General features: G+C 40.8%; 1 protein-coding gene across 2 annotated transcripts in view; it reads right to left on the bottom strand.

Annotated features, from left to right (window-relative positions):
* Nucleotides 1-27626, bottom strand: part of LOC126253560 (uncharacterized) — a 107599-nt gene that overhangs the window by 6763 nt on the left and 73210 nt on the right. For both annotated transcript variants that reach the window (XM_049954970.1, XM_049954969.1), the window contains exon 3: nt 4688-4791. In XM_049954970.1, coding sequence (XP_049810927.1) covers nt 4688-4765 — 78 coding nt within the window. In that variant the 5' untranslated portion in view covers nt 4766-4791. The remainder of the gene's footprint in view (nt 1-4687; nt 4792-27626) is intronic.

Here is a 27626-nt window from a genome sequence, read left to right as displayed (position 1 = left end):
TAATGTTTAAAAAAACACTGCCTGCTTGACATTTAGTGTTTTCAGAGTATACTGGGTGTCCAAAAAGTTTTGGATCAAAAGTATACAGATTGCAGAGGATCATAAACTGAGTATTTTGAGATACAGAACCAAGGGCCAGAAATTAATGTTTCAGGTGATAAGAGGTCTTGAATTAACAATGCGTTTGAGATACATGCCTGTAAACTTGTTATTTTTCACAACAAATAACTGCCTAGCTCTTCAACATTGGTGGTGCTACCATGAAAAGCATTACACAGTTGTCCATGATGAGTGCTCTGTGTAACTTACTGCAGTATACAGTACACCACTAGTTGCTGAAGAAGTGGCATAAAATGGCTCTGAGCACTATGGGACTTAACATCTATGGTCATCAGTCAAGTGTCATAATTGCAAATATGCATTTAATGCATGGTGTAGAAGAATGTAGTGCTAAGAAAGCACAATAAATGTGCAGAGAATATCTAACAACAGGTATCATTCAAAAATGGAAAAATATTATCACCATGGAAATTTATGAGATACTGCATTGCTGATGCCACAGAAAGGTCTCCAAAGTTCTCAAAAGAACTGTTCATGTAGCAGAATTTGAGAAAATGTGTTTTGATTATGTTAGAGAAGGTTAATTAATAACTGCCCATCAACATTTGCCTTTACAAATGTCTGCTTGTGTCTGTGTATATGCGGATGGATATGTGTGTGTGTGTGAGTGTAACCCGTCCTTTTTTTCCCCCTAAGGTAAGTCTTTCCGCTCCCGGGATTGGAATGACTCCTTACCCTCTCCCTTAAAACCCACTTCCTTTCATCTTTCCCTCTCCTTCCCTCTTTCCTGACGAAGCAACCGTTTGTTGCGAAAGCTAGAATTTTGTGTGTATGTTTGTGTTTGTTTGTGTGTCTATCGACCTGCCAGCGCTTTTGTTTGGTAAGTCTCATCACTTTCTTTCTTTTTAGATATATTTTTTCCACGTGGAATGTTTCCCTCTGTTATATTACTATACAAAGATATTCAGAATATTACTGATGATCATTTTTGTCCCCTATACTTACAAATAACTCTGTTAAGATCGTCAACCTACAGTTTGATAGACATTAAGGAATAGCTTGTACTTAATAGTGTTTATCTCAATATTATTTGCAATTTCTATTCTTGTTTTGAAGAAAAAATCAAGACTAATTTAAATTTTTGAATTTCAGGTACTGGTCACGAGTACACATTGGTACAGGAGCCACCACTATTCTCATGTCCCCAATGTCATAATGGTTATCGTTACAGAAAAAATCTTATTCGTCACATAAGACTTGAATGTGGAAAACCTGCACAGATAGCTTGTCCATTTTGCGTGTACAGATGCAAACATAAAGCAGATATGATAAAGCATATTCGAAACAAACATCAAGTACCAACATTGCAGACCTCTTCACAACTCAATGACCTAATGAATCAATAAATGGGTGATTGAACATTTAAAAGTGAAGTATCAGAAGGGAAAGAAAATAACAAAAGTAAAATGTAAGCTCTCTTCATGTTCTTTTTTCTTTTCTTTTTTTTTTCCTTGCAAGTAGATCAAGTTTATATTCAGATGCTTACCACTGTCAACATCTCATGTATTTTTCAATGCTGTATATGTTTTATTTGAAGTGTTCATAGAATCAGTGGTGTCGCTAATGATAGAAGAAACTTTGAAACAAAGCTTTTAATGTTTTTTATTACTTGATATTTCTGTTAAGTATGACAAAAAATAAACATCTTTCTCATGCTCAGCATTTTGAACATATGAAAACAATTATGATTATTGCTGTCCTGGACATAGTCCTCCAGCAGGAAACTGGTTGTTTCCATTAAGACACAACACTAAGTGTCAGTTTTATTTGAAAGAACAAAGTGTGAAACAGGATTGTTTGGGTTTCCTTCATTATCAAGATGTCTTACGCTCCAGTAAATAGCATATTTCCTAATCTAATAATAAACGGAGTAAAGATAACAACTCACCGTATAGTTGAGACATTGAGAAGTCAACAGGCTGATAAACAAGCATTTAGATAGTGGCCTTCCTCAGAGGTAGCAGACTAAAAGGAACATAAACAGATGCATACTACATTAACCCAGTGGAGACTATTTGTGGTCAATTGGTCTTTCAACATAAAACAACATAGTAGTGCAAGCACATGAATTCTTCTATAAAACGTCTGTGCTGATAATATAGATCAGTACTTTTAATGAATGTGAAATATACACTACAAAATTAGTAGCTGGTGCTTTCTTGATCAGAAACTCCTTTCACAAAACTCTTTTGACCCTAGATAACTGCAACATACAACCATTGTGCAATGGAGGTAACAATAAAGCTGCTGCTTAGTAAAGTGTGCTGTGACTCCAATCACTAACAAGCAACACACCTTCTGAACACTGATTAGGCTTTCAACATCCTTGAAGGGTCATTCCAGCTTAGACTTACATGCATTCTCACTTTACAGCTAGAACTGATATCATCAAGAAAAGTTCCTTACCAAATTCTTGTTCACACTGCGGCAGGGCAGGTTAGAATTAGTTGCGTAATTGTTTGTTCACTGTCTCTCACTGTACTGTTCACTACAAAAGTTTCACCTACCTCAGTACGGCGTCATATCACCAGTCTGTTTCTCTGCATATGTAGATACTGTTCAGACAATGTTAAAAGCAGTGTTGAAGAAAAACACCATCAATACTTACGTTTGCAAAGTTCACGTAAACTCTGGTAGCAAGCTATCCTGTAATATCTTTTAACAAATTTCAGGTGGAGGGCAGTTGCTTCATGACTTTAGAAAAATGGCAAAATTCTTCAATGAGTTCTTTTATTTCTTTGCCATCAGCCTGTATTTAATTAATGAATAATATCACTGTCCTCAACTCACAGTCCATACAACTCAGTAAACACACAGGGCAGCCAGGAATGTACTTAAATCTGACCCAAATTACTGCAAGATTTACAGTCATTACTGTGGTACAATATACGAGTTTCACTTTTGGCCCTTTTCAGTGCATTTATATTAACAGAAATTGCTTGCCAAACATTCCAGAGATGAATATGAAACATGCCATTTCTTCCAGGACCTATAACTACTTGCAATGAGCGGGAAATGCTTAACTCTGATTGGTTGTTCAAAATGACCAGCCAATCGAAACAATCCTTCGAGTTCTTTCTCACGCTAAAAACTGTCCTATGCCAATCAACATTCACAGATGCATTTACATAACGTCATCATGCAAATATTAATAAAACATTTAACAAAATCAAACGAAAAGAAAACCAATCTCGAAATAACTTTAGAAAATTATTACTCTGCAAATGGCTATTCTGGCTGCCTTCTTACAAAAGCAAGTACCCTTGGACATACGTCATTAGCACAGTGGGGAAATTACATTTTTCATTGCTCCTTGCTTGCTTAACACTTTCCCATGACACAGTTACATAATGTTTAACATGAGATAATGCTGAATTTTTTCGTATGTCCCACATACACACTCTCACTCATTCTCATTCACTCACACAACAACACATTAAATAAATACTGATCTTTTATGAATTTTATATTATGAAAATGAAAAATAGCTAGTAGCTAACATTTTTAATTATGAAAATTCAAAAAAATTGACCTAACATTTTGTGAACATCAGTAATGATTCCAAATGATACTAAAAGACAAATTGTTATGAATCCTAACTGACTTTAATCTTACAAGTGTTGCTTTGGCGTGTTTTAGGTAATTTTCTCTAACTCTGAAAGTAGGCCAACTAGAAAGCTGCGATTTATACACAATCCTCTTTTTAATAACAAAGGGCAGTATATTGACTTTTAACTAAATCAAATTATATTTAATATAGTTTATTTAGATTCTTAGGGGCTTGAATATTCTGTCGCTCAAATTGATACAGGTACCACTTCCCATGGCTAGGCTAGCAACATGTGCAAGTGAGTCATGCTAAGATACAAACAGCTGTTTCTGTCATTGCCTACAGCTCCAAAGCTATGAGGCGTACTGCAAAGTAGTTTACTGCAGTAATGCTATTGCGTATTGACTCGTGATGTTAAACACCCCCTAAGAAGCTAAAACTTCTCTTGAGTTTGTTTCATGGTTCTTATTGAACACTAGTTAGTAATAAATGCTACACCGACACTGTCAAATCTAAATGGTTCTTACTAAAATCTATTTGAACTGAAGTCTTTCTCAAAAGAACAAAATATCTAAAATTATGTTATAACATTATATACAATTACATCAATAGTCAATGGCTAGGGCTTGATGGCACACAGTAAATTCTTATACAAAAAATTTTCAATTATTTTCTCCCACAATCCAATGTTACAACATTTTCTCTCAATTTAAATTTACAAAACATTCATTTAAGGGAATTTTTACGTAAGTTCTTGAAACAACAACCTCTTTTCTAATCAAACTTTTACATTTTCCACATAATATTTAACCAAAAACAATAATTCTATTTGATCACTTAAGTAGTGTCCAAAACCATTACTGAAATATAATTCAGGCACTACGAATGGTGTCCTTTCTTAAACTGTACATAGCGATGTGGGGGTTATCTCTAATTTTAACACTGTTTTAATAACAAATTGGGGGTTTTGACTACTTTCATAGATGAAGGAAATGAGTATGGATCACAAACACTTACACCTTGATCACGTAAGGGCTCGTCACTGGGATACAGCATCCAGCTTTGTCTCAGCATCGGGTTCTCTCTCAGTACCATATCCGGTTCTGTTACCTTTTTCGTACCTGCAATATACAGTATGTCTAAGCATCCACCCTTGGTATTTACATCCTAACCTAACACACATATTTATCCCTAATAAATAATATTTCTCAAAGCTTGACTTTCAAATTCAAAAGTAAAATTTTTTTTCAAAATTTTTCCAAAGTTTTCTACAGTAACATTTCCTTTACATTTAGTAGTAATTAACTCAGTGAAAAATGAATTAACTTACCTAAAATTGGTACTACTACTGAAATCTTTTTTTCCAAAATCTGTATTAAGCATCAAGCAAGTTAATGTTACAAATATTGCTGATTCAAAATTTTACACTTTCTTCCTTAACCTTCTTTCAGAAAATATTACTGTTCGACTTTACACAAATGAGCTATTATACACCAAGAAAAAATACAACATCATTAAATATACTGAAAAATTATTTCTGCCACTATCTGTGGCTCTGAAAATCATAACTCTGAACACATCTTACATACTACTATATACATAGAATACATATTTTATAGAAAATATTAAACATTACTCCTGCCGACTCTGTGGCTCTGCATATACACCTTCTACACTAGCCAACTACTGTGGCTCTTCATTATCTCATATACCAAAATCCAAAGAGTATACACATTATTGAAATTCTCAGAATACACTTTAGCCCACCTCTGTGGCTTTCAAAACACATCAAAAAAAAAAAATCTTTTTACTTACTTAGTAGGCAATTCTCTGTCACCTTTAACACATTTCCTACAACAACATCTTTACCACTTACAAAAACTTCTGAAAACCCTTCATATTACTATATTGCCTTTCAGTTCACTTTCGTTAGTCTCTCTTTCTGGTTAGTGTTTTAGTCATCTTACTCACACCAAGACTGTCAATTGCGATAGGGAAGAAGGAAAGAAGATAGCCAAAGTTCTGAATGATGAAGAGGAAGGTTGACAACACGAAAAGAAAACGAAATAGTATTGCCAACAACTCGGGATGCCTGGTGTTCATCAACCACTTGACAATGCAAAGAATCCTTGCCCCCTGAGGCTTCCTAGTTATTGCTATTTAATTGATCCTTCAATATGTATTTCTTTAAATCAATAATGTTTCTTAAGCCCAGTAATTTGTGTGACTTAACATATTCCAATCTGCAGGCATTTGCATGAGGTTTGGCTATGATTCTAAAAGGTCCCACATATTCATCAGTAATTTTTTTAGTTTCAGATGTAAGTTTCTTAGACTTTTCTTTGGTTTCTAGGTCACCAATCTAGAAACTAATTGGATTTGTTCTGGCATCATGTCTCCTTTTCCTTTCCAAAGTCTTTTTCCTAACACTGGCACATGCTATTTTCTTTTTCTGCTCCATAGCTACCTCAGTAAGAGTCAGTAATTCTACTAGGTCAAAGAGGAGATTATTAGGTCTAATTCCACCCATTAATTCTACTGGTGCAAAACCCGTGGCTTCATGTTTCAATTTGCTAATCACTTCTTCAAAATACTCTCAAGTAATTAGCCCAAGCACAGTGCTTCTTGTGACAGTATGTTCTATAGAGACAGTTAAGCTCTTTCATGATCCTTTCACACATGTTTCCCTGTGGAAAATACGCCAAAATTTTAATGTGTTCTATGTTTGTCTTCTTCAAACATACCTCAAAACGCTTAGAAATAAATTGCAGCCCATTATCTCACAAAATTGCTTTCGGCACGTCAATGTTTACAAAATAGCCTTTTTCCAATTTACTCACTATTACTTTGTAATTTGCCTTCTTAATAGGATAAAACCTCACATACTTTGAAAATCCCTCCACCAACACAAACACATATTCGCAACCTCCCCAGAAACTGGCAAAGGCTGAAAAGATCCACTGCTACTAAATCTAATTTGTTCTGAGGTTCCACAGAGTACATCTTTCCCAGTACATCTGTTATTTGCTCGAGCCTTTTGACATCTGTCACAGTATTCTAGCCTCTTTTACACTTTATGCCAAATGTTATCAAAAATTACAACTTCACTTAATTTAGCAATACACTTACAGGCTCTGTAATGTCCATATTTCCCATGTATAGGATCAGTTAACAAATCTACATGTTGTTCCAGGAAGCAAATATGCCAATCTTCATTCGCATTCTTTCGGTATCTAAAAAGAATATCCTTGTGTACCTAGTAATATTCAGCTAACTTTGGAAACTCAGGGTGACCTATCCTGCTTTTTACCAATTTCAGATTATCGTCCTGATTCTATTCCTGTCTGAGATTCTTACAGATGCACTTAATTTGGTCCCTCTTCCTGCAGCTGAATGACTGCAAGCAAAATTTCATCACAATCACTGTTCCTTAATGGATCTACCCCCTGCTCTTGTTCCATTACACTTCTAGATAACGCATCTGCCACAATGTTCTCAGAACACTTTATATACTTCATCTCATAATCAAATTGCTGTAAATACATAGACCACCTCCTCAGTCTCCCGAGCTTGAGCAGACAAGTATCTAAATATGTTAAAGCACTATGATCAGTGAAAATTATGACTTAATGTGCCAAGAGGTATTGCTCAAATTCTTGCAATCCAAAAATTAACGTCTAAAGCTTCCAGTTCAGAAATGCTATAATTTTTCTCTGCTTGTTGCAGCGATCGACTTGCAAATGTGATCATTTTGTGGACCTGCTGTTCTCCCACTGTTTCGATCTGGAATAATTCTACCCCCAAACCATAACCACATGCATCTGACCCCGGCCAAAAAGGTTTTGAAAAGTTGGGATGGTTCAAAATCTGACTGTTGACTAGTGCTTCTTTAAGTTCTTCGAATGTGGTTTGACACTCCTGGGTCCCTTATAGGGTACGTTTTTCTTTAAAAGTTCTCTCAGACAATGTGCACTGAATAATTGCCCAGATACAAATTTGCGATAAAACCCAAAAAGTCCAAACATTCCTTTTAACTCTTTACGTATGGTTGGTGCTGCATAATCTCTAATAACCTTTAATTTTCCTGGATCAGGCATAATTCCTTCACCACTACCTATATGTCCCAGAAATTTAATTTTTTTCTTAACAAATTCTGTTTTATCCAGTTTCAGTTTCATTCCCCCCTTTTTAATTGCCTCTAACATCTTGTCTAACAATAGGCAGTGCTCTTCCCAAGTAGGAGTCAAAATTAACACATTGTCCACATAAACTGTAATTCTCCTTAACAAATGGTCACCTAGAACCTGGGACATCACCCTAACAAATGCACAAACACTGATATTTAAACCAAAAGGCACTACCTTATACTGGTAACACCTTCCCTCAAATAGGAAAGCTGTTTACTTCCGAGATTCTTTAGCCAACGGGTGGCTCCAGTAACCACACGTTACATCCATGGATGTGAAAAATTTTGCACCTTTAAATAATTCTATGTTTTCAGGCCTATCACTTTCTGGTAATATAATTTTATTTAACACTCTGGCATCCAAAACAAGCCTAATGAAACCATCCTTCTTAGGGTCTACAACCAATGGGTTATTATATACACTAATCATTTTTTCTATTATTCCCCATTCGATCATGTTCTGTATCAAATCTCGAACGGCTTCCTTATGCACTTCTGGAATGGCAAATGGTTTTCGGATAAAAATGTGCATCCTCTTTCACAGTTAAATAGCACTCATAGTTCTGAACTAATCCGGGTTGGTCTGAAAACACTTCACAATGGTTGTTCAAAATTCGTCTCAGATCACCTCTTTGTACGTCAGTCAAATCCTTTAATTCTTCCAATTTTTCATTGATCCTAATTCTGACATTTTCTATCTCAGAAGGCTCTACTTCCTTTCTTTCGCCACATTCATTATAGCACCGAGTGAGGTGGCGCAGTGGTTAGACACTGGACTCGCATTCGGGAGGACGACGGTTCAATCCCGCGTCCGGCCATCCTGATTTAGGTTTTCCGTGATTTCCCTAAATCATTCCAGGCAAATGCCGGGATGGTTCCTCTGAAAGGGCACGGCCGACTTCCTTCCCTAATCCGATGAGACCGATGACCACGCTGTCTGGTCTCCTTCCCCAAAAACAACCAACAACCAACATTCATTATAGCCCTCGATTACCTCTGTGGTCCTACAGAATCTTATTGGAATATCATTTGGTTCATGTCTTTTACCTATGAAGGGAATATCTACTAGTTTTTCATGTACTCTAATAATCACATCATTTCTCCCAAAATTAACCCAGCCTTCATATTTGAGTAAGAAATCGACACCTAGCAACATTTCAACACTGGGTCCATTAACAATCAAAAAAATTAATTCTATTTATACTCCACTTACTATGATTGGTAACAATATTTCCTGTTTAACCACCTTCTTGCTTTTCCCAGTGGCCACCACAATTTTAAGCCCATTCACAGGCATTATAACAATTTGCTTACTTTTAGGGAGAGCATTCACAAAATTCTGGGACACTACACAAACTTCAGAACCAGTATCTATTAAACAAGGAATCTTTTCTCTAAACATAGTGACTTCAAAGATGTTGTTTGCAGTAGCCACCAGAAAGATCACGGGAGGCGCACATCGGCACGGCGCGTCACGGACGGTAGTTGCCGCAAGTAGAGTCCCGTCCACCAGAGGGCACACGAGAATTCGGACGCGACATCTGCTGGCGTAACAACAACAACAACTCAGGCAGCACGGGCTGTGCCCAGTCAGTTAACATCGGGCATGCCTAGGACACAGTCCCCATCTACCCTAAGTGAAGTGCGATGTAAATGTGAACAGTGTTACTACACAATTGGCGACGAGTAGGGTCGTTCTTTCACGTGTTGCGTCGTTGTTCCAGTTTCGCAGCTTCTCCACGGTATGGAGGATTTAGTGCGGGTTTTGGTTGAGCAGCAGATGGAGCTCATGGCCACCATGAAACAACTGCTTCCGGCGTTGCTCTCCACACCGTCTGCTCCAGCGCCGTTCCCTTCTCCCTTTCCCCCGTATGACGAGACGGCGGAGGATTGGGATGCATATGAACATCGCCTTCGGCAGCATTTCCTGGCGTTTCATGTTGCCAATGCAGAGGTATGTCGTGCTCTCTTCTTGTCTTGGATATCTCCCTTGCTGTATCAAGTTTTGCGGCAGCTAGCGCCGTTGCAGGAACCCTCGTCCTTGTCTTTTGACGCATTGTGTTCATTGCTGTCTTCATATTATCGTCGCCGCACACATGTTGTGGCGGCTAGGCTCGAGTTCTATCAATGCAAGAAACAGCCCCATCAGTCTTACCGGGCATGGGCCGCTACCCTGCACAGTCTTAGTCGCAAGTGTCATTTTGTCACGGAGCAGTCGCGAGAGTCATATGCCCACGTTATGGTACGCGACGTCATTGTTCGTTCGGCCCCTGATAGGGAGGTCTGGCAATGGGCCCTGCAGTTAGAAGACCCTTCCCTCGAGGAAGTCCTGTCCATTGCTCAATCGTATGAAGTCTCTCACGCCGCAGGTCAACAGCTGGAAGCGTGGTGCGACGTCGCGGCGGTTCAGGGCGGCGCGGCCGCGTCCACTGTGTCCGGGGTGGACGACGTGCAAGCGGTACAATCCAGCCGTTACGGCCGCTCCTGCACGGCGCGTAAACAGAATTCCGGCCGCTGGCCCCTGTTGCAGTCCTGTGGGTCGTGCTATATACATCATGATCGGTCAGAGTGCCCCCAGCGTTGGGCCGTTTGTCGAAAATGTAATAAAAAAGGTCACATTGCTAAAGTTTGCTGCTCAGCCTCAAAAGAATCGAAGGAAGCAGGTACAGAGGACATGGACGTTGACATTCAGGAAGTTTCATCGGGCCAGGCTCCCGACGCATCGGCACGCAAACTCTTTATCGAGGTGTCGGTTTGGTCACACCGTTTACAAATGCAAGTACATATGGGCGCGGCAGTTTCTTTGTTGAATGCACAAACTTATTCCGACCTTGGATCGCCCCAGTTGGCGCCAGTTTACCGGCGTCTACGCGGTTATGGTAAACAGTTCATTCCCCTACTGGGTCAATTCACTACCGACGTGACTTACAAATCAGTCACTCGGCCTATTACTTTTATTGTTGTCAGTGATGCGAGCTCCGCTAACCTTTTTGGCCTGGATGCCTTTCAAGCTTTCGGTTTTTCTATCGCTGACACCATAAGCTCACTTAACGTTGAAGGCGTCGGCTCGCCCGCGTTTTCTACGCGCGAGGCAGATTCCCTTGGCCTCCGCCCTCAGGTAAAGGAAGAGCTAGACTGGCTGACAGCCCTAGGGGTCGTTCTTCCCATTTCTTCTAGTGAGCGGGCTTCGCCCCTCATTATTGTAAGGAAGCCCTCGGGAAAATTACGTCTTTGTGGCGATTTCAAGGCCACCATTAATTCCCAATTGGTGGTGGACACCTATCCTTTGCCTCGTGCTGATGAATTGTTCTCCGCCGTGGTGGGAGGCCAATATTTTTCGAAAATCAAACTTTCGGAGGCTTATCATCAGATACCACTTGATGAGGACTCCAAACGGCTGGCGGTCGTCAACACCCCGTTTGGCCTTTACCAATACCAACGGTTGGCCTTCGGAATATCCAGTGCCCCGGCGATATTCCAGCATTATCTTGAGCACGTCACGTCGACAATCCCTCATTGTATTAATTACCTGGATGACATAATTGTCACAGGCCGCAGCACGAAGGAACACTTGCGCAACCTTCGCACCCTCTTTCTCAAATTCAGGTCTGTGGGCTTGCGTTGCAACCTGCATAAATCAGACTTCTTCCAACCGTCCATTGAGTATGTGGGCTACACCATCTCTCGGCACGGCATCCAGCCACTAGGAAGTTTGGTCCAAGGTATCGTCGACCTTCCTCGGCCTGCTTCGCTGAAAAAGTTACAAGCTTTTTTAGGCAAGATAGCCTATTACCACCAGTTCATTCCCAGGGCTTCCACCGTAGCCCACCACCTGTACTGCTTTCTGTGCAAGGGTGTTCCTTTTGATTAATCGCTTGCATGCGAGCGTGCGTTCACCTCGTTGAAGGGCCTCCTCACGTCAGCGCCTTGTTTGGCTGCTTTTGATCCCCATAAGCCGTTGGTCCTGGCTACAGATGCTTCGCAGTCAACCACTGGCGTTTGCGTCTAAAACTCTTAGTCGCACGCAGGCCCATTACTCCCAGGTGGAAAAAGAGGCTTTGGCCATTGTCTACGCTGTTACCAAGTTTCACCCTTTCTTGTATGGCACGAAGTTTCAGTTAATCACTGACCATATGCCATTAATATCGTTATTTGGCCCCGCCTCTCATATTCCGGATAGGGTGGCCCACAGACTACAGCGCTGGGCCTTGTTCCTCTCTAAGTTCCATTATGACATTCATTTTCGGCCTACCGGACAGCATGCCAACGCCGACGCTCTTTCCCGTCTTCCGGTGGGCCTGGATCCTACGTTCGATCGAGAGGAGATTATGTGTTTTCATTTGGATGTGGCTTCCTGATCACTAGTTCTTGAGTCGCCAGGGAAACGGCAGCTGACCCGGTTCTCCGGCAAGTAGTTCGCCTCATTCAGCAGGGGTGGTCATCCCGCCCTCCGGGCCTGGCCTCGAACCCTCTTCGTAATTATTTTATTCTACGAGACCGCCTCTCGGTCTTGGAAGGAGTTCTCCTTCTGGCTACCGATGATACAGCTCCTCGCGTGGTTGTTCCTGCAAGTTTACAAAGGGACGTCCTCACGTTATTACATGCGGGGCACTGGGGTGTTACCCGTACTAAAACCTTGGCTCGCAGACATGTGTACTGGCCCGGTATTGACAGAGAAATTGAGCACTTGGTGGCCGCCTGTTCCCAGTGTGCGAGCCAACAGGCATCTCCCAGGGCAGCGTTCTCTGCATGGCCGCCGGTAACCAAAGCATGGGAACGTGTTCACATCAATTTTGCGGGCCCGTTTCTCAATGGCTTTTGGCTCATTGTCATTGATGCTTATTCCCGATTCCCATATGTGGTTTGCTGCTCCTCAACCACTTCAGAAGTTGCAATCCAGGCACTAGCAAAAATCTTTTCTGTGGAAGGTCTGCCAATCACCCTGGTCTCGGACAATGGACCGCAGTTTATTTCACAGACCTTCCAGGATTTTTGTAGGCGCTTCGGTATTCGGCACGTTTGCTCTCCCCCCTTTCATCCACAATCGAATGGGGAAGCGGAGCACATGGTGCGCACATTTAAGATGCAGATGAAAAAGTATGTGCACGAATTTCCTGCGGAGGAATTCGGCACGTTTGCTCTCCCCCCTTCCATCCACAATTGAATGGGGAAGCCGAGCACATGGTGCGCACATTTAAGACGCAGATGACAAAGTATGTGCACGAATTTCCTGCGGAGGAAGCATTGACGTTTTTCCTGACGGCATACCGGACCACACCAATTGGAGAAAGCAGCCCCGCAGAGCTCATCCATGGGCATCAACCTAGGACTCTGCTCCACCTCCTCCGGCCTGGTCCTCACCAGTCTTCGCAAAACGGAGTACCTGGCTTTCCACTGGGTATGTCGGTCTGGACCCGTGGGTTTGGTCACAATCCACGTTGGATACCGGCGGTGGTCCTGCGCCGAAATGGTCACCAGCTCTCTACCTTGCAGGCGGGGGACCGGGTGGTACGTCGTCACCAAAATCAGCTACGTCCACGTTTGGGCACCCACCCTCCGACCTGTCGGACACCGGCTTCCCCATTGCCGGCACCCGTGTTGGTTTCACAGGGGACATTAGCACCTCTCCCCGCTGTGACTCTGCTGCACTGCGATGGTTATCAGCCTTGGCAGCCTCCAGTAGCTCCAGCACCGGCATCGCCATCATTCGAGATGCCCCAGCGAGAGCCGACCCCCCTCGCAGGCCCGGTTTCTCAGGAGGCTGGTTCACCTGTGGTCGTCCCTTCCCCATCATCCCCGCCACTGGGTCTTGCCCCTCCTGAGGTGGAACAGGATCCAGAGTTCGACAGCTTGTCGCCCGTTCTGTCCTGGGCTCCGGTGGTGGGACGACGGGGGCCTCTTCGTGTGGGTCACTTCCAGCCGTATTCGAAGGTTCCGGCTCGAGGGTTGGCAGATCCCCTCGACAACAGCCTTCCAATGGATGTGGAGGTCATCGCTCCTGCCTGATGCTCCACCTTCTGACGCAGTGGATCACAGGGGCTTCACCCCCCGAAGGAGGAGGAGTGCAGTAGCCACCAGAAAGATCGTGGGAGGCGCACATTGGAACGGCGCGTCACGGACGGTAGTTGCCGCAAGTAGAGTCCCGTCCACCAGAGGGCACGCGAGAATTCGGACACGACATCTGCTGGCGTAACAACAACAACAACTCAGGCAGCACGGACTGTGCCCAGTCAGTTAACATCGGGCATGCCTAGGACACAGTCCCCGTCTACGCTAAGTGAAGTGCGACGTAAACGTGAACAGTGTTACTACATTGTTGTTGTTGTTGTGGTCTTCAGTCCTGAGACTGGTTTGATGCAGCTCTCCATGCTACTCTATCCTGTGCAAGCTTCTTCATCTTCCAGTACCTACTGCAACCTACGTCCTTCTGAATCTGCTTAGTGTATTCATCTCTTGGTCTCCCTCTATGATTTTTACCCTCCACACTAACCTCCAATGCCAAATTTGTGATCCCTTGATGCCTCAGAACATGTCCTACCAACCGGTCCCTTCTTCTTGTCAAGTTGTGCCACAAACTCCACTTCTCCCCAATTCTATTCAATACCTCCTCATTAGTTATGTGATCTACCCATGTAATCTTCAGCATTCTTCTGTAGCAGGACATTTCGAAAGCTTCTATTCTCTTCTTGTCCAAACTATTTATTGTCCATGTTTCACTTCCATTCATGGCTACACTCCATACAAATACTTTCAGAAACGACTTCCTGACAGTTAATTCTATACTTGATGTTAACAAATTTCTCTTCTTCAGAAACGCTTTCCTTGCCATTGCCAGTCTACATTTTATATCCTCTCTACTTCGACCATCATCAATTATTTTGCTCCCCAAATAGCAAAACTCGTTTACTTTAAGTGTCTCATTTCTTAATCTAATTCCCTCAGCATCACCCGACTCAATTCGACTACATTCCATTATCCTCGTTTTGCTTTTGTTGATGTTCATCTTATATCCTGCTTTCAAGACACTGTCCATTCCGTTCAACTGCTCTTCCAGGTCCTTTGCTGTCTCTGACAGAATTACGATGCCGTCAGCAACCTCAAAGTTTTTATTTCTTCTCCATGGATTTTAATTCCTACTCCAAATTTTTATTTTGTTTCCTTTACTGCTTGCTCAATATACAGATTGAATAACATCAGGGATAGGCTACAACCCTGTCTCACTCCCTTCCCAACCACTGCTTCCCTTTCATGCCCCTCAACTCTTATAACTGCCATCTGCTTTCTGCACAAATTGTAAATAGCCTTTCGCTCCCTGTATTTTACCCCTGCCACTTTTAGAATTTGAAAGAGAGTATTCCAGTCAACATTGTCAAAAGCTTTCTCTAAGTCTACAAATGCTAGAAACGTAGGTTTGCCTTTCCTTAATCTTTCTTCTAAGATAAGTCATAAGGTCAGTATTGCCTCACGTGTTCCAATATTTCTACGGAATCCAAACTGATCTTCCCCAAGGTAGGCTACTACTAGTTTTTCCATTTGTCTGTAAAGAATTCACGTTAGTATTTTGCAGCTGTGGCTTATTAAACTGATAGTTCGGCAATTTTCACATCTGTCAACACCTGCTTTCTTTGGGATTGGAATTATAAGTCTGAGAGTATTTTGCCTGTCTCATACCTCTTGCTCACCAGATGGTAGAGTTTTTTCACGACAGGCTCTCCAAAGGCTGTCAGTAGTTCTAATGGAATGTTGTCTACTCCCGGGGCCTTGTTTCGACTCAGGTCTTTCAGTGCTCTGTCAAACTCTTCACACAGTATTGCATCTCCCATTTCATCTTCGTCTACATTCTCTTCCATTTCCAGAATATTGTCCTCAAGTACGTCACCCTTGTATAGACCTTATATATACTCCTTCCACCTTTCTGCTTTCCCTTCTTTGCTTAGAACTGGGTTTCCCTCAAAGCTCTTGATATTCATGCAAGTGGTTCTCTTTTCCCCAAAGGTCTCTTTAATTTTCCTGTAGGCAGTATCTATCTTACCCCTAGTGAGATAAGCCTCTACATCCTTACATTTGTCCTCTAGCCATCCCTGCTTAGCCATTTTGCACTTCCTGTCGATCTCATTTTTGAGATGTTTGTATTCCTTTTTGCCTGCTTCATTTACTGCATTTTTATATTTTCTCCTTTCATCAATTAAATTCAATATTTCTTCTGTTACTGAAGGATTTCTACTAGCCCACGTCTTTTTACCTACTTGATCCTCTGCTGCCTTCACTACTTCATCCTTCAGAGCTACCCATTCTTCTTCTACTGTATTTCTTTCCTCCATTTGTGACAATTGTTCCCTTATGGTCTCCCTAAAACTCTGATCAACCTCTGGTTTAATCAGTTTGTCCAGATCCCAACTCCTTAAATTCCCACCTTTTTGGAGTTTCTTCAGTTTTAATCTACAGTTCATAACCAATAGATTGTGGTCAGAGTCCACATCTGCCCCTGGATATGTCTTACAATTTAATACCTGGTTCCTAAATCTCTGTCTTACCATTATATAATCTATATGATACCTTCTAGTATTTCCAGGATTCTTCCATGTGTACAACCTTGTTTTATGATTCTTGAACCAAGTGTTAGCTATGATTAAGTTATGCTCTGTGCAAAATTCTACCAGACGGCTTCCTCTTTCATTTCTTTCCCCCAATCCATATTCACCTACTATGTTTCCTTCTCTCCCTTCTCCTAGTCTCGAATTCCAGTCAACCATGACTATTAAATTTTCGTCTCCCTTGACTACCTGAATAATTTCTTTTATCTCATCATACATTTCATCAATTTCTTCATCATCTGCAGAGCTAGTTGGCATATGAACTTGTGCTATTGTAGTAGGTGTGAGCTTCGTGTCTATCTTGGCCACAATAATGCGTTCACTAGGCTGTTTGTAGTAGCTTACCCGCACTCCTATTTTTTTATTCATTATTAAACCTACTCCTGCATTACTCTTGTTTGATTTTGTATTTATAACCCTGTATTCACCTGACCAAAAGTCTTGTTCCTCCTGCCACCGAACTTCACTAATTCCCACTATATCTAACTTTAACCTATCCATTTCCCTCTTTAAATTTTCTAACCTACCTGCCAGATTAAGGGATCTGACAGATCTGATAGATACTGCCTACCGAAAAATTAAAGAGACATTTGGAGAAAGGAGAACCACTTGTATGAATATCAAGAGCTTTGATGGAAACCCAGTTCTAAGCAAAGAAGGGAAAGCAGAAAGGTGGAAGGAGTATATATAAGGTCTATACAAGGGTGACGTACTTGAGGACAATATTCTGGAAATGGAAGAGAATGTAGATGAAGATGAAATGGGAGATGCAATACTGCGTGAAGATTTTGACAGAGCACTGAAAGACCTGAGTCGAAACAAGGCCCCCGGAGTAGACAACATTCCATTAGAACAACTGACAGCCTTGGGAGAGCCAGTCCTGACAAAACTCTACCATCTGGTGAGCAAGAGGTATGAGACAGGAGAAATACCATCAGACTTCAAGAAGAATATAATAGTTCCAATCCCAAAGAAAGCAGGTGTTGACAGATGCGAAAATTACCGAACTATCAGTTTAATAATTCACAGCTGCAAAATACTAACGTGAATTCTTTACAGACGAATGGAAAAACTAGCAGAGCCACCTCTCCCCTGATATCTGCCTCTATAACTGTTCGCATGCTGTATGCCTATTCTGTTTACGTTAACTTCAGATCTTTTGTTATTTTGTCTAGCGGGAGGCCTAAAATCTCTCCTCTTTTAAAATATTTTCCACCTTTTCCAATAATGGATAAACCTATTGATATCATCTCGAGGAGCTGATTTGATTTTATTCCTCCAGTACAATGGTAGCTTTTTCTCTACTCGCATAATGATCTGCTCTGTTTCCACTTTTGCATTTAAATATGACAAGGTAGTCACCCACTTTTCTACAAATCTTTTAATATTATCTCTCTTGGGGTCATACTTTTCCGCAGACCAAAATTTATTCAAAACTTCCATTTGCTTCCTCTTTCCCAAATATTCTTCAAAAAATGCCTGTTTGAACTCTACTAATTTATCATATTTATGGGAAGCCAAATTTCCCCAGACTCTTGCCTCCCCCATTAAATTTTAAGTAATGAAACCTATCTTTTGCTTGTCATTCCACATTTAGGTAACACATCTTCAAAATCACTCCAAAATTCTTTAGGGTGAACTTTCTTATTTGGATCAAATTTCAAGAATTGGCGATGCATAACATAGGCAATTTCTGACGTTTTTACAACACCATTAGATGCTACACAAACGTTATTGTTATTACCATTCTGTTCAATTTTTGTTAGTCTACTTTCATGGGTACACATCTGCTCATTTACCTCTTTAGTAAACTGACTAATGTTAGTTTCAATATTAGTGATTTTATTAGACACTTGCACCCCAAATCTTGCACACACGTCTTTCCCTTCCTTAATTTGAGTTTCCAATATCACATGACTATCCTCACAGTGTCTTTCTACTTTGTGAACCTGTTCATTAACTTTGTTTAATTCTAATTTTATTTTCTCTTTAATTTGTTTGCTATCCTCAGCAACTTGCTCAATTCGAGAATTTCAACACCCAATTTATTTATTTTATAGTCAATATAAGAACTTAATGACATTTTAATTTGTTATCCATTCCACTTATTTTACTTTTAAGATCTGACCCCATTTCTTTCATTTTCGTGTTCATATCACATCCCATTTCCTTGACATGCATCAAAATATTTGTTAACTTTCCGGAAACACTATCCTTAGGAACACAAGTAACAAATACTGGTTCTGGCTTTATTTCAGTAACAGTGACTGGCCTATATTTAGCATCAGCTTCTACCGCGCTCTGTTCATTTTCTATACCATAACTAGAATGAACTGAATCTGGCAAACCACTAATTATCCTCTGTTTGTGACACATCAAAACTGAAATTACCAATTCTTGAATCATCTATGTAGTCTTCTTTATCCACTCTCTCCCTTACTACTTTCTGGTCCTTACTCTCCACCATTCTGTAAAGTTTCTTGACATACACAAACAAAACTCTAAGTAGAACACTACTTATCTTATGCCTCATCCAGCGACTGCACGGTGAGCTGGAACTGCGGGTCCGTACGCCAAGTTCTGCCTACTAGTCCACAATGTGGGCCATCGCTTCCGCTACGGCTACCAACTGCTCCAGATGCCGGTCGGCTGCTGCAGCAATGCCACCTCTCGGAGTTTAGTGGTTGCTGATGTTGTCTGCCACCACGTTCCACTTGCTGATGTTTCTTTATGATAGTTTATTTGCACACATATCTATTGTCCTAATATAGTTACTTTTACACACGTGTGTGAAAACTTCATGAGTTCAATTGACACCGCTGCTTTTACAAAGTTCTTACACATCCAAACTTCACTATTGTTTTTCCCAGCCAATAAAGCACCAATTGCGGCAGGGTGGGTTAGAATTATTTGCATAAATGTTTGTTTACTCTCTATCGTCGTACTGTTCACTACAAAAGTTCCACCTACCTCAGTACGGTGTCAGATCACCAGTCTGTTTCTCTGCATATGTAGATACTGTTCAGACAATGTTAAAAGCAGCATTGAAGAAAAACACCATCAATACTTACGTTTGCAAAGTTCATGTAAACTCTGGTAGCAAGCTATCCTGTAATATCTTATAACAAATTTCGGGTGGAGGGCGATTGTTTCATGACTTTAGAAAAATGGCAAAATTCTGCAATGAGTTCTTTTATTTCTTTAGGTTCAAAATAAACACTTGCCATCAGCCCGTATTTAGTTAATGAATAATATCACTGTCCTCAGCTCAGAGTTCATACAATCCAGTAAACACACAAGGCAACCAGGAATGTACTTAAGTCCGACCCGAATTATTACATGATTTACAGTCATTACTCTGCTACAATATACAAGTTTCACTTTCGGTCTTTTTCAGTGCATTTCTATTAACAGAAATTGCTTGCCAAACATTCTAGAGACGAATATGAAACATGCCATTTCTTCCAGCACCTATAAATACTTGCAATGAGCGAGAAATGCTTAACACTGATTGGTTGTTCAAAATGACCAGCCAATCGAAACAATCCTTCGAGTTCTTTCTCATGCTAAAAATTGTCCTATGCCAATCAACATTCACAGATGCATTTACGTAACTTCATCATGCAAATATTAATAAAACATTTAACAAAATCAAACAAAGAGAAAACTAATCTCGAAATAACTTTAGAAAATTATTACTCTGCAAATGGCTATTCTGGCTGCCTTCTTACAAAAGCAAGTACCCTTGGACATACGTCATTAGCATGGTGGGGAAATTACATTTTTCATTGCTCCTTGCTTGCTTAACACTTTCCCATGGCACAGTTATGTAATGTTTAACACGAGATAATGCTGAATTTTTTGTATGTCCCACATACACATTCTCACTCATTCTCATTCACTCACACAACAACACATTAAATAAATACTGATCTTTTCTGATTTTTATATTATGAAAATGAAAAATAGCAAACGTTTTTAACTATGAAAATTCAAGCAAATTGACCTAACATTTAGTGAACTTCAGTAATGATTCCAAATGATACTAAAAGACAAACTGTTATGAATCCTAACTGACTATAATACTACAAGTGTCATTTGTGGTGTTTTAGGTAATTTTCTTTAACTCTGAAAGTATGCTAGCTAGAAAGCTGAGATTTTTACACAATCTTCTATTTAATAAGAAAGGTCAGTATATTGACTTTCAACTAAATTGAATAATATTTAATATAGTTTATTTAGATTCTTAGGGGCTTGAATATTCTGTTGCTTAAATTGACACAGGTACCACTTCCCACGGCTAAGCTAGCGACAGGTGCGAATTAGTCACACTAAGATACAAGCGGCTGTTTCTGTCACCGCCAACAGCTCCAAAGTTATGAGCCATACTGCAAAGTAGTTTACTGCAATAATGCTATTGCGTATCGACTCGTGACGTTACGACACTGCAACAACATCAAAACAGTAAGCCACTATCATGAGACACATAACATTGGATATCTGCCTTATAGTGGCTGCCCACAGTCAACAACACAAGTTGATAACCACTACCCACAAATAAAAATTTGTAGGAGAATGTATCAGAACTGTGTACTGCCTTCTTAGAGACAGTTGGGAGAACTCTTTTGACCAAGGTATTATAGAACCATCTTCACATGATCAATCTGACCTCTAGCCATTGACTACAAATGACAGTATGAATTCTCCAGCCCTGAGGTGATAGAAGACAGGGAAGGGAATACCTTGAATGGAATCTGGCTGAATGGCATCAGGTTCTCTTCACTGGAGAGTGCATGATTTTTCTGTCACCTGATAAGCATCATAGAAGGCTATGGAAGTTGCCAGGTACCAATACATGTTTCAAGCATGCTGTCCAACAGGTTCAGTCAGGAGGTGTGTCAGTCATGCTTGGCACTAGTATCATGTGCTGCTTCTCATCACAGTATTTGGACAGTATCTTTCAACCTACAATCTTCCAGTCCTACAGTCAACAGTTTGTCTTTCTAGATGATTACCGATGACACACTACACCCATCTCATGAACACCTTCTTCCAGGAGGCAGGAATCAACCAAATGGAATGGCCTGTGTTGTCATCAATCTTACTGAACATGCTTGAGAGCAGTTGAGACTTGCAGTGCATCATTGTTGGAACTCATCTCACATACTGGATGACATCAGGAGAGTCATGGTCAAAGAGTGAGACTTGTTTCGATAGCAACTTCTTGATCATCTAGTAGACAGGATGGGATGCAAACAAGGATCCAAGCATGTAACATTGGCAGGTGGAGCAACAATGTATTGAATACTACACAACAACAAATTTTGATGTCATAGGTGTGCAAAGCTGTACACTTTTAAACAGACTGCCTTTATTTATAGATTTATTTTTTCTTTCCACAGTAAAGTCATGTTTTAAGTTTCATGATGTTTGTTTTCCTATTCCCTGCTCCCCTTGAATCTGTATCCACACACATTTGCATAATGCTGGTACTGCAAAACTCTTTTTGGGATGTCTATATAAAGAGCAGAAAAATAGGGTACTAAAAAAGCTGCAATAAACAAAAATGAGGAAAGGCAACCACTCATCTGAAGCTGTTTGATATATAGAACAAAGACATGCATAATAGTACAGTGAAAACACTAGTTTTCATGCTACCACTCTGTTTCCAGAAATAGTAGGAGGATCATGGAAGGGGAGAAGGGCAGGGCGGTGGCAAGTCACTCAGAAGCCAGAGTCATATGGTCACACTTTGTCTGAGGGAAAAAAAGAAGACAAAGATAAAAGAGAATATATCCTTCAGCTTCACTTCTTCCCCTACTCTAACAAGATGGACCACTGTTAACCTGTATGAACTGCTTCTACCCCCGCCCCCTCTTGCCCAAACATCTTCCAACTATTTCTTCTTTTATACCCTCTAGAAATAATTTCTGTTTCTAAACGTTAGTAGTTGTGTCCTTATTTATCTTCATGGTTGTGTACTGGCTGCAGTGGGAGATACACCTCCTAAGAGTAAGTATTGGCCTGACAGTCCTGACCACTTGTACATTTGTGGAAGATGTGTTAACATTATTATTAAAAATATATTGGTATAGGAAAAGGATGAAGCTGACATCGGTGAAGCAATGTTGGTTGATAGAGCACTGATGGACCATACTTCACTCCCTCAGAATTATTAACATCTTTTGCTGAACCAGTCACAACAAAGCTGTTACACTTGATGTTCAGGATATACATGGTCCAGTCACATAAGTGAGACCACCACCTGTGTTCAATGTCAGCATGTAATAACCATTCACAGGTAGCAGCACTAGCATTGGAGGGTATATAAAGCATGTCAGGGGTTATGTGCAAAACACTGCAGTTGTTGTCATAATGTGGAAATGGAGCAATTTATTTATGTTCAAAAGAGCATGATCATTGGCTTTTAAACCTAGGGTGGAAGCATTTCCAAAATTGCTAAATCCATAAACTGTTCATGTGCCGCATGGTAAACTGGTGCTATCCAAAACCAGTGCCGAGGCAACTATGGTGCACTGTGGGCCATAGATGACAGGAGTGAATGACAGCTGCAGAGATGTGTATGAGTGAACAGATGTCCAACTGTTGAGCAAATGACTGCCCAAATGAACCAAAGAGCTACCAACAGTGTCTCCTCAATGACCAATCAGCAAACGGGCATCTGCTTCATATAACTGTGCTGACTGCTGTTCATCAGCAATGAAGTCAGGAATCTGGTCACCAGTACCACAGCTGGATATACAATGAATGGTCACAGGTGGCTTTTTCGGATGAATCATGTTTTACGCTCCATCTGACAGATGGCTATCACCATGTATAGTGTGAAGCGCCTGAAAGCAAATACCCTGAAACAATCATTGGTATGCTCCAGGACACAGGAGGGAGCATTATGATCGGGGGAATGCTTTTGTGGCATTTCTGGTAATCATCTCATCCCTCTGGAAGGCACAGTGGATCAACACAAATATGCATCTATCCTTAGGGACCACATCCATCCCTACATGTCACTTTTTTTGCCCTGGCAGGATGGCATTTACCAGCAGGACAATGCAACCTGTCACGCATCTCTCAGTGTATGTGTGGGGTTTGAAGAGCACTAGGATGAGTTTACAGTACTTCCCTGGCCACCAAATTCCCTGGATTTAAATCCAGTTCAGAATCTGTAGGACCACATCGATCAGGCTGTTTGTGCCATGGATCCTAAATCAAGAAACCTAGCACAGCTGGCCATGGCACTGGAGTTGGCTTGGTTCTACACCTGCCAGTCCCTTCCACAACCTCATTGACTCCCTGCAAGTCTCTCAGCAGTCCACACCATGAAAGGTGTTTATTCGGGCTTTCGACTGGTGGTCACATTAATGTGACTGGACGGTGTAGGAGAGAAGTGAAATATCCCCAGATTTCAAGAAAAAAGCAATTTTTCCAATACAAAAGAAGGCAGGCGCCAAAAGACATGAGGACTACCAAATGATCAGTATAATAAATCATACCATCAGTATAATAAATCATGATTGCAAAATATTGACACAAATTATCTATAGTTGAATGGAATGAATGATAGCAGTTAACCTGGGCAAAGTTGTATTTGGGCTCAGAGGTAGGTAGAAATTTGCAAGGTAGTTCTGCCCCTATAATTTATCTTAGGAGAAGAAAGAAAGACCTACATTCATTATATTTGTATTTTTAGAAAAAGTATTTGACAATTTTGACAAGAGTACACATTTAAGTCGAAGTAGTAGTGGTGGTAGTAGTAGTAGTTTTGGCGGTGGCGGTGGCGGTGGTGGTGGTGGTGGTGGTGGCGGTGGCGGCAGCGGTAGTCAGTCTGCAGAGTGGTTTGTTACAGTTCTCCTTGCTGAAGATATCAGGGATGAAATACAGGGATTGAATGATTATCTATATCTTCCACAGAAACCAGGTTGTAGTTATAAGAGTCAAAGCACAGTAATTGAAAAGTGAATGAGACAAATTTGAACCAAACTCTATGTTATTAATTTGTATGTAGAGCAAGTCTAAAGGTAACCAAAGTACATTTGGAAAAGGTATCATGTAAAATGAAAAACGTTTTGCAGTTTATCAGTGACATAATAATGTTTTCAGGTACAGCAAAAGACTTGGAAGAACAACTGAATTGAATGTATAGTGTCTTGAAAAGACAAAATGAGATCTTCTTTTGAGGCCTTCATCCCATCATACATGAGCCACTGTATTCTTGATTTGACAAATTCATTTTACTTAACTTTGTGGCCAGATGCCCTTACTGCCATCATAGACGTCAGTAAACCTAAGGGTAGGAATTTATGTGCAGCATAGACAACATTCCACTAGAACTACTGATGGCCTCGGGAGAGCCAGTCATGACAAAACTCTACCATCTAGTGAGCACGATGTATGAGACAGGCGAAATACCCTCAGACTTCAAGAAGAATATAATAATTCCAATCCCAAAGAAAGCAGGTGTTGACAGATGTGAAAATTACCGAACTATCAGTTTAATAAGTCACAGCTGCAAAATACTAACGCGAATTCTTTACAGACGAATAGAAAAACTGGTAGAAGCCGACCTCGGGGAAGATCAGTTTGGATTCCGTAGAAATGGAACACGTGAGGCAATACTAACCTTACGACTTATCTTAGAAGCTAGATTAAGAAAAGGCAAACCTACGTTTCTAGCATTTGTAGACTTAGAGAAAGCTTTTGACAATGTTGACTGGAATACTCTCTTTCAAATTCTGAAGGTGGCAGGGGTAAAATACAGGGAGCGAAAGGCTATTTACAATTTGTACAGAAACCAGATGGCAGTTATAAGAGTCGAGGGGCATGAAAGGGAAGCAGTGGTTGGGAAAGGAGTGAGACAGGGTTGTAGCCTCTCCCCGATGTTATTCAATCTGTATATTGAGCAAGCAGTAAAGGAAACAAAAGAAAAATTCGGAGTAGGTATTAAAATTCATGGAGAAGAAGTAAAAACTTTGAGGTTCGCCGATGACATTGTAATTCTGTCAGAGACAGCAAAGGACTTGGAAGAGCAGTTGAACGGAATGGACAGTGTCTTGAAAGGAGGATATAAGATGAACATCAACAAAAGCAAAACGAGGATAATGGAATGTAGTCAAATTAAATCGGGTGATGCTGAGGGAATTAGATTAGGAAATGAGACACTTAAAGTAGTAAAGGAGTTTTGCTATTTAGGGAGTAAAATAACCGATGATGGTCGAAGTAGAGAGGATATAAAATGTAGACTGGCAATGGCAAGGAAAGCGTTTCTCAAGAAGAGAAATTTGTTAACATCGAGTATAGATTTAGGTGTCAGGAAGTCGTTTCTGAAAGTATTTGTATGGAGTGTAGCCATGTATGGAAGTGAGACATGGACGATAACTAGTTTGGACAAGAAGAGAATAGAAGCTTTCGAAATGTGGTGCTACAGAAGAATGCTGAAGATAAGGTGGGTAGATCACGTAACTAATGAGGAGGTATTGAATAGGATTGGGGAGAAGCGAAGTTTGTGGCACAACTTGACTAAAAGAAGGGATCGGTTGGTAGGACATGTTTTGAGGCATCAAGGGATCACAAATTTAGCATTGGAGGGCAGCGTGGAGGGTAAAAATCGTAGAGGGAGACCAAGAGATCAATACACTAAGCAGATTCAGAAGGATGTAGGTTGCAGTAGGTACTGGGAGATGAAGAAGCTGGCACAGGATAGAGTAGCATGGAGAGCTGCATCAAACCAGTCTCAGGACTGAAGACCACAACAACAACAACATTTGTCTATGAATCATGTTAACTTTTTTTTGTGTGTTATTGTGTTTTAACTATTTCTATATAGTACAGTCTGAATGGGAGACTGGGAAAATGCCCAGCGTTTGCCTACATTAGTGTAGAAATCTGCCTGTAAACCACACTCAAGCTGACCAGTGTAACAGACCAGTGGTTGTTAATCCGCCATGTTGATTCGTTCTGAGTCTTTTCAACTACTTGTCTCACAAGCTAGTGCACTATGCAGTTCTTTTCTTTCTGTCTGTTTCTTCATTGATTTTCTTCTGCAGTTCTGTGCACGTATCACATGACACCTCTCAAATTCCTTTGATAAAAACTTTATTCGGTTTTTTATTGCAGAGGGTGATCAGTCCCCTTACCGAACACACAGAGGTACCATGCCAGCATGCATTAAGTTATACAAGCAGGTAAAAGAGAATCTGAGATGAACATCAATCAAAGTAAAACAAAGGTAATGAAACTTCTGGACTGAGAGGCCATGGTCAATGTATAAAATTTCTACCTAACGTTTCGTCTCCATCTGTGGGAGACATCTTCTGAGGTCATCCGGCTACTGAGACTGAGGCTCCAGGTACTCTCGTATTTATAGAGCGCATAGGGGGCACCACCATTCATCACGTGGTGCCGACGGTATGCCTATCTTTGGAAGGCGTCATCATTCTCGATTAAGAGTAATCGATTGTCACTCTGCTGGCGCAACGTGGACATCCATATTTTGTCTAACTTTAAAACTTCCTCTTTTCTATTAAAATTGTTATGGTGTTTGTGAATCTCTATTGCTTCTCTATACATGTGTGTATTATAATGAGATGTTCATGCTAGAACGCTTGTCTCATTAAATTTAATTTCGTGGTTCCCATCTCGAAAAACATGCTCAGCTATGGCTGATTTTTCGGTGTGTCCTAAGCGACAATTTCTTTTATGTTCGGCTATGTGGGTGTTTACACTTCTCTTTGTCGTTCCAATAGATACTTGTCCACAACTGCATGGAATTTTGTATACCCCAGGAGTTTCTAGGGGGTGTCGGGCGTCTTTTGTAGTTCTTAAATATTTCTTAATCTTCTTGGTGGGTCTGAAGATTGTTTCGATCCAATACTTGGCCAGAACTTTCCTGATACGGTCCGTGACTTTATTAATGAATGGTAGGAAAACTTTTCCAGTAGGTGACCATTGTTGCTCTGGACTTCTGGCTTTTTTTCTTCTTTGATGGAGGGCTCGGTCAATTTCCTTGCTGGTATATCCATTTTTCATGAAGACTGACTGTAAGTGATTTAGTTCATCTTGTAAGTAAACCGGCTTGCAGATTTTGTTGGCTCTGTCCATCAAGGTTTTCATGACACCTCTTTTTTGCCTAGGATGATGGTTTGATTCCTTGTGGAGGTAT

Source organism: Schistocerca nitens, chromosome 4, assembly GCF_023898315.1.
Source record: "Schistocerca nitens isolate TAMUIC-IGC-003100 chromosome 4, iqSchNite1.1, whole genome shotgun sequence".
Classification (NCBI taxonomy): Eukaryota; Metazoa; Arthropoda; class Insecta; order Orthoptera; family Acrididae; genus Schistocerca; species Schistocerca nitens.
The sequence above is the reverse complement of the archived record's forward strand: the minus strand, read 5'-3'. Positions and strand labels throughout refer to the sequence as shown.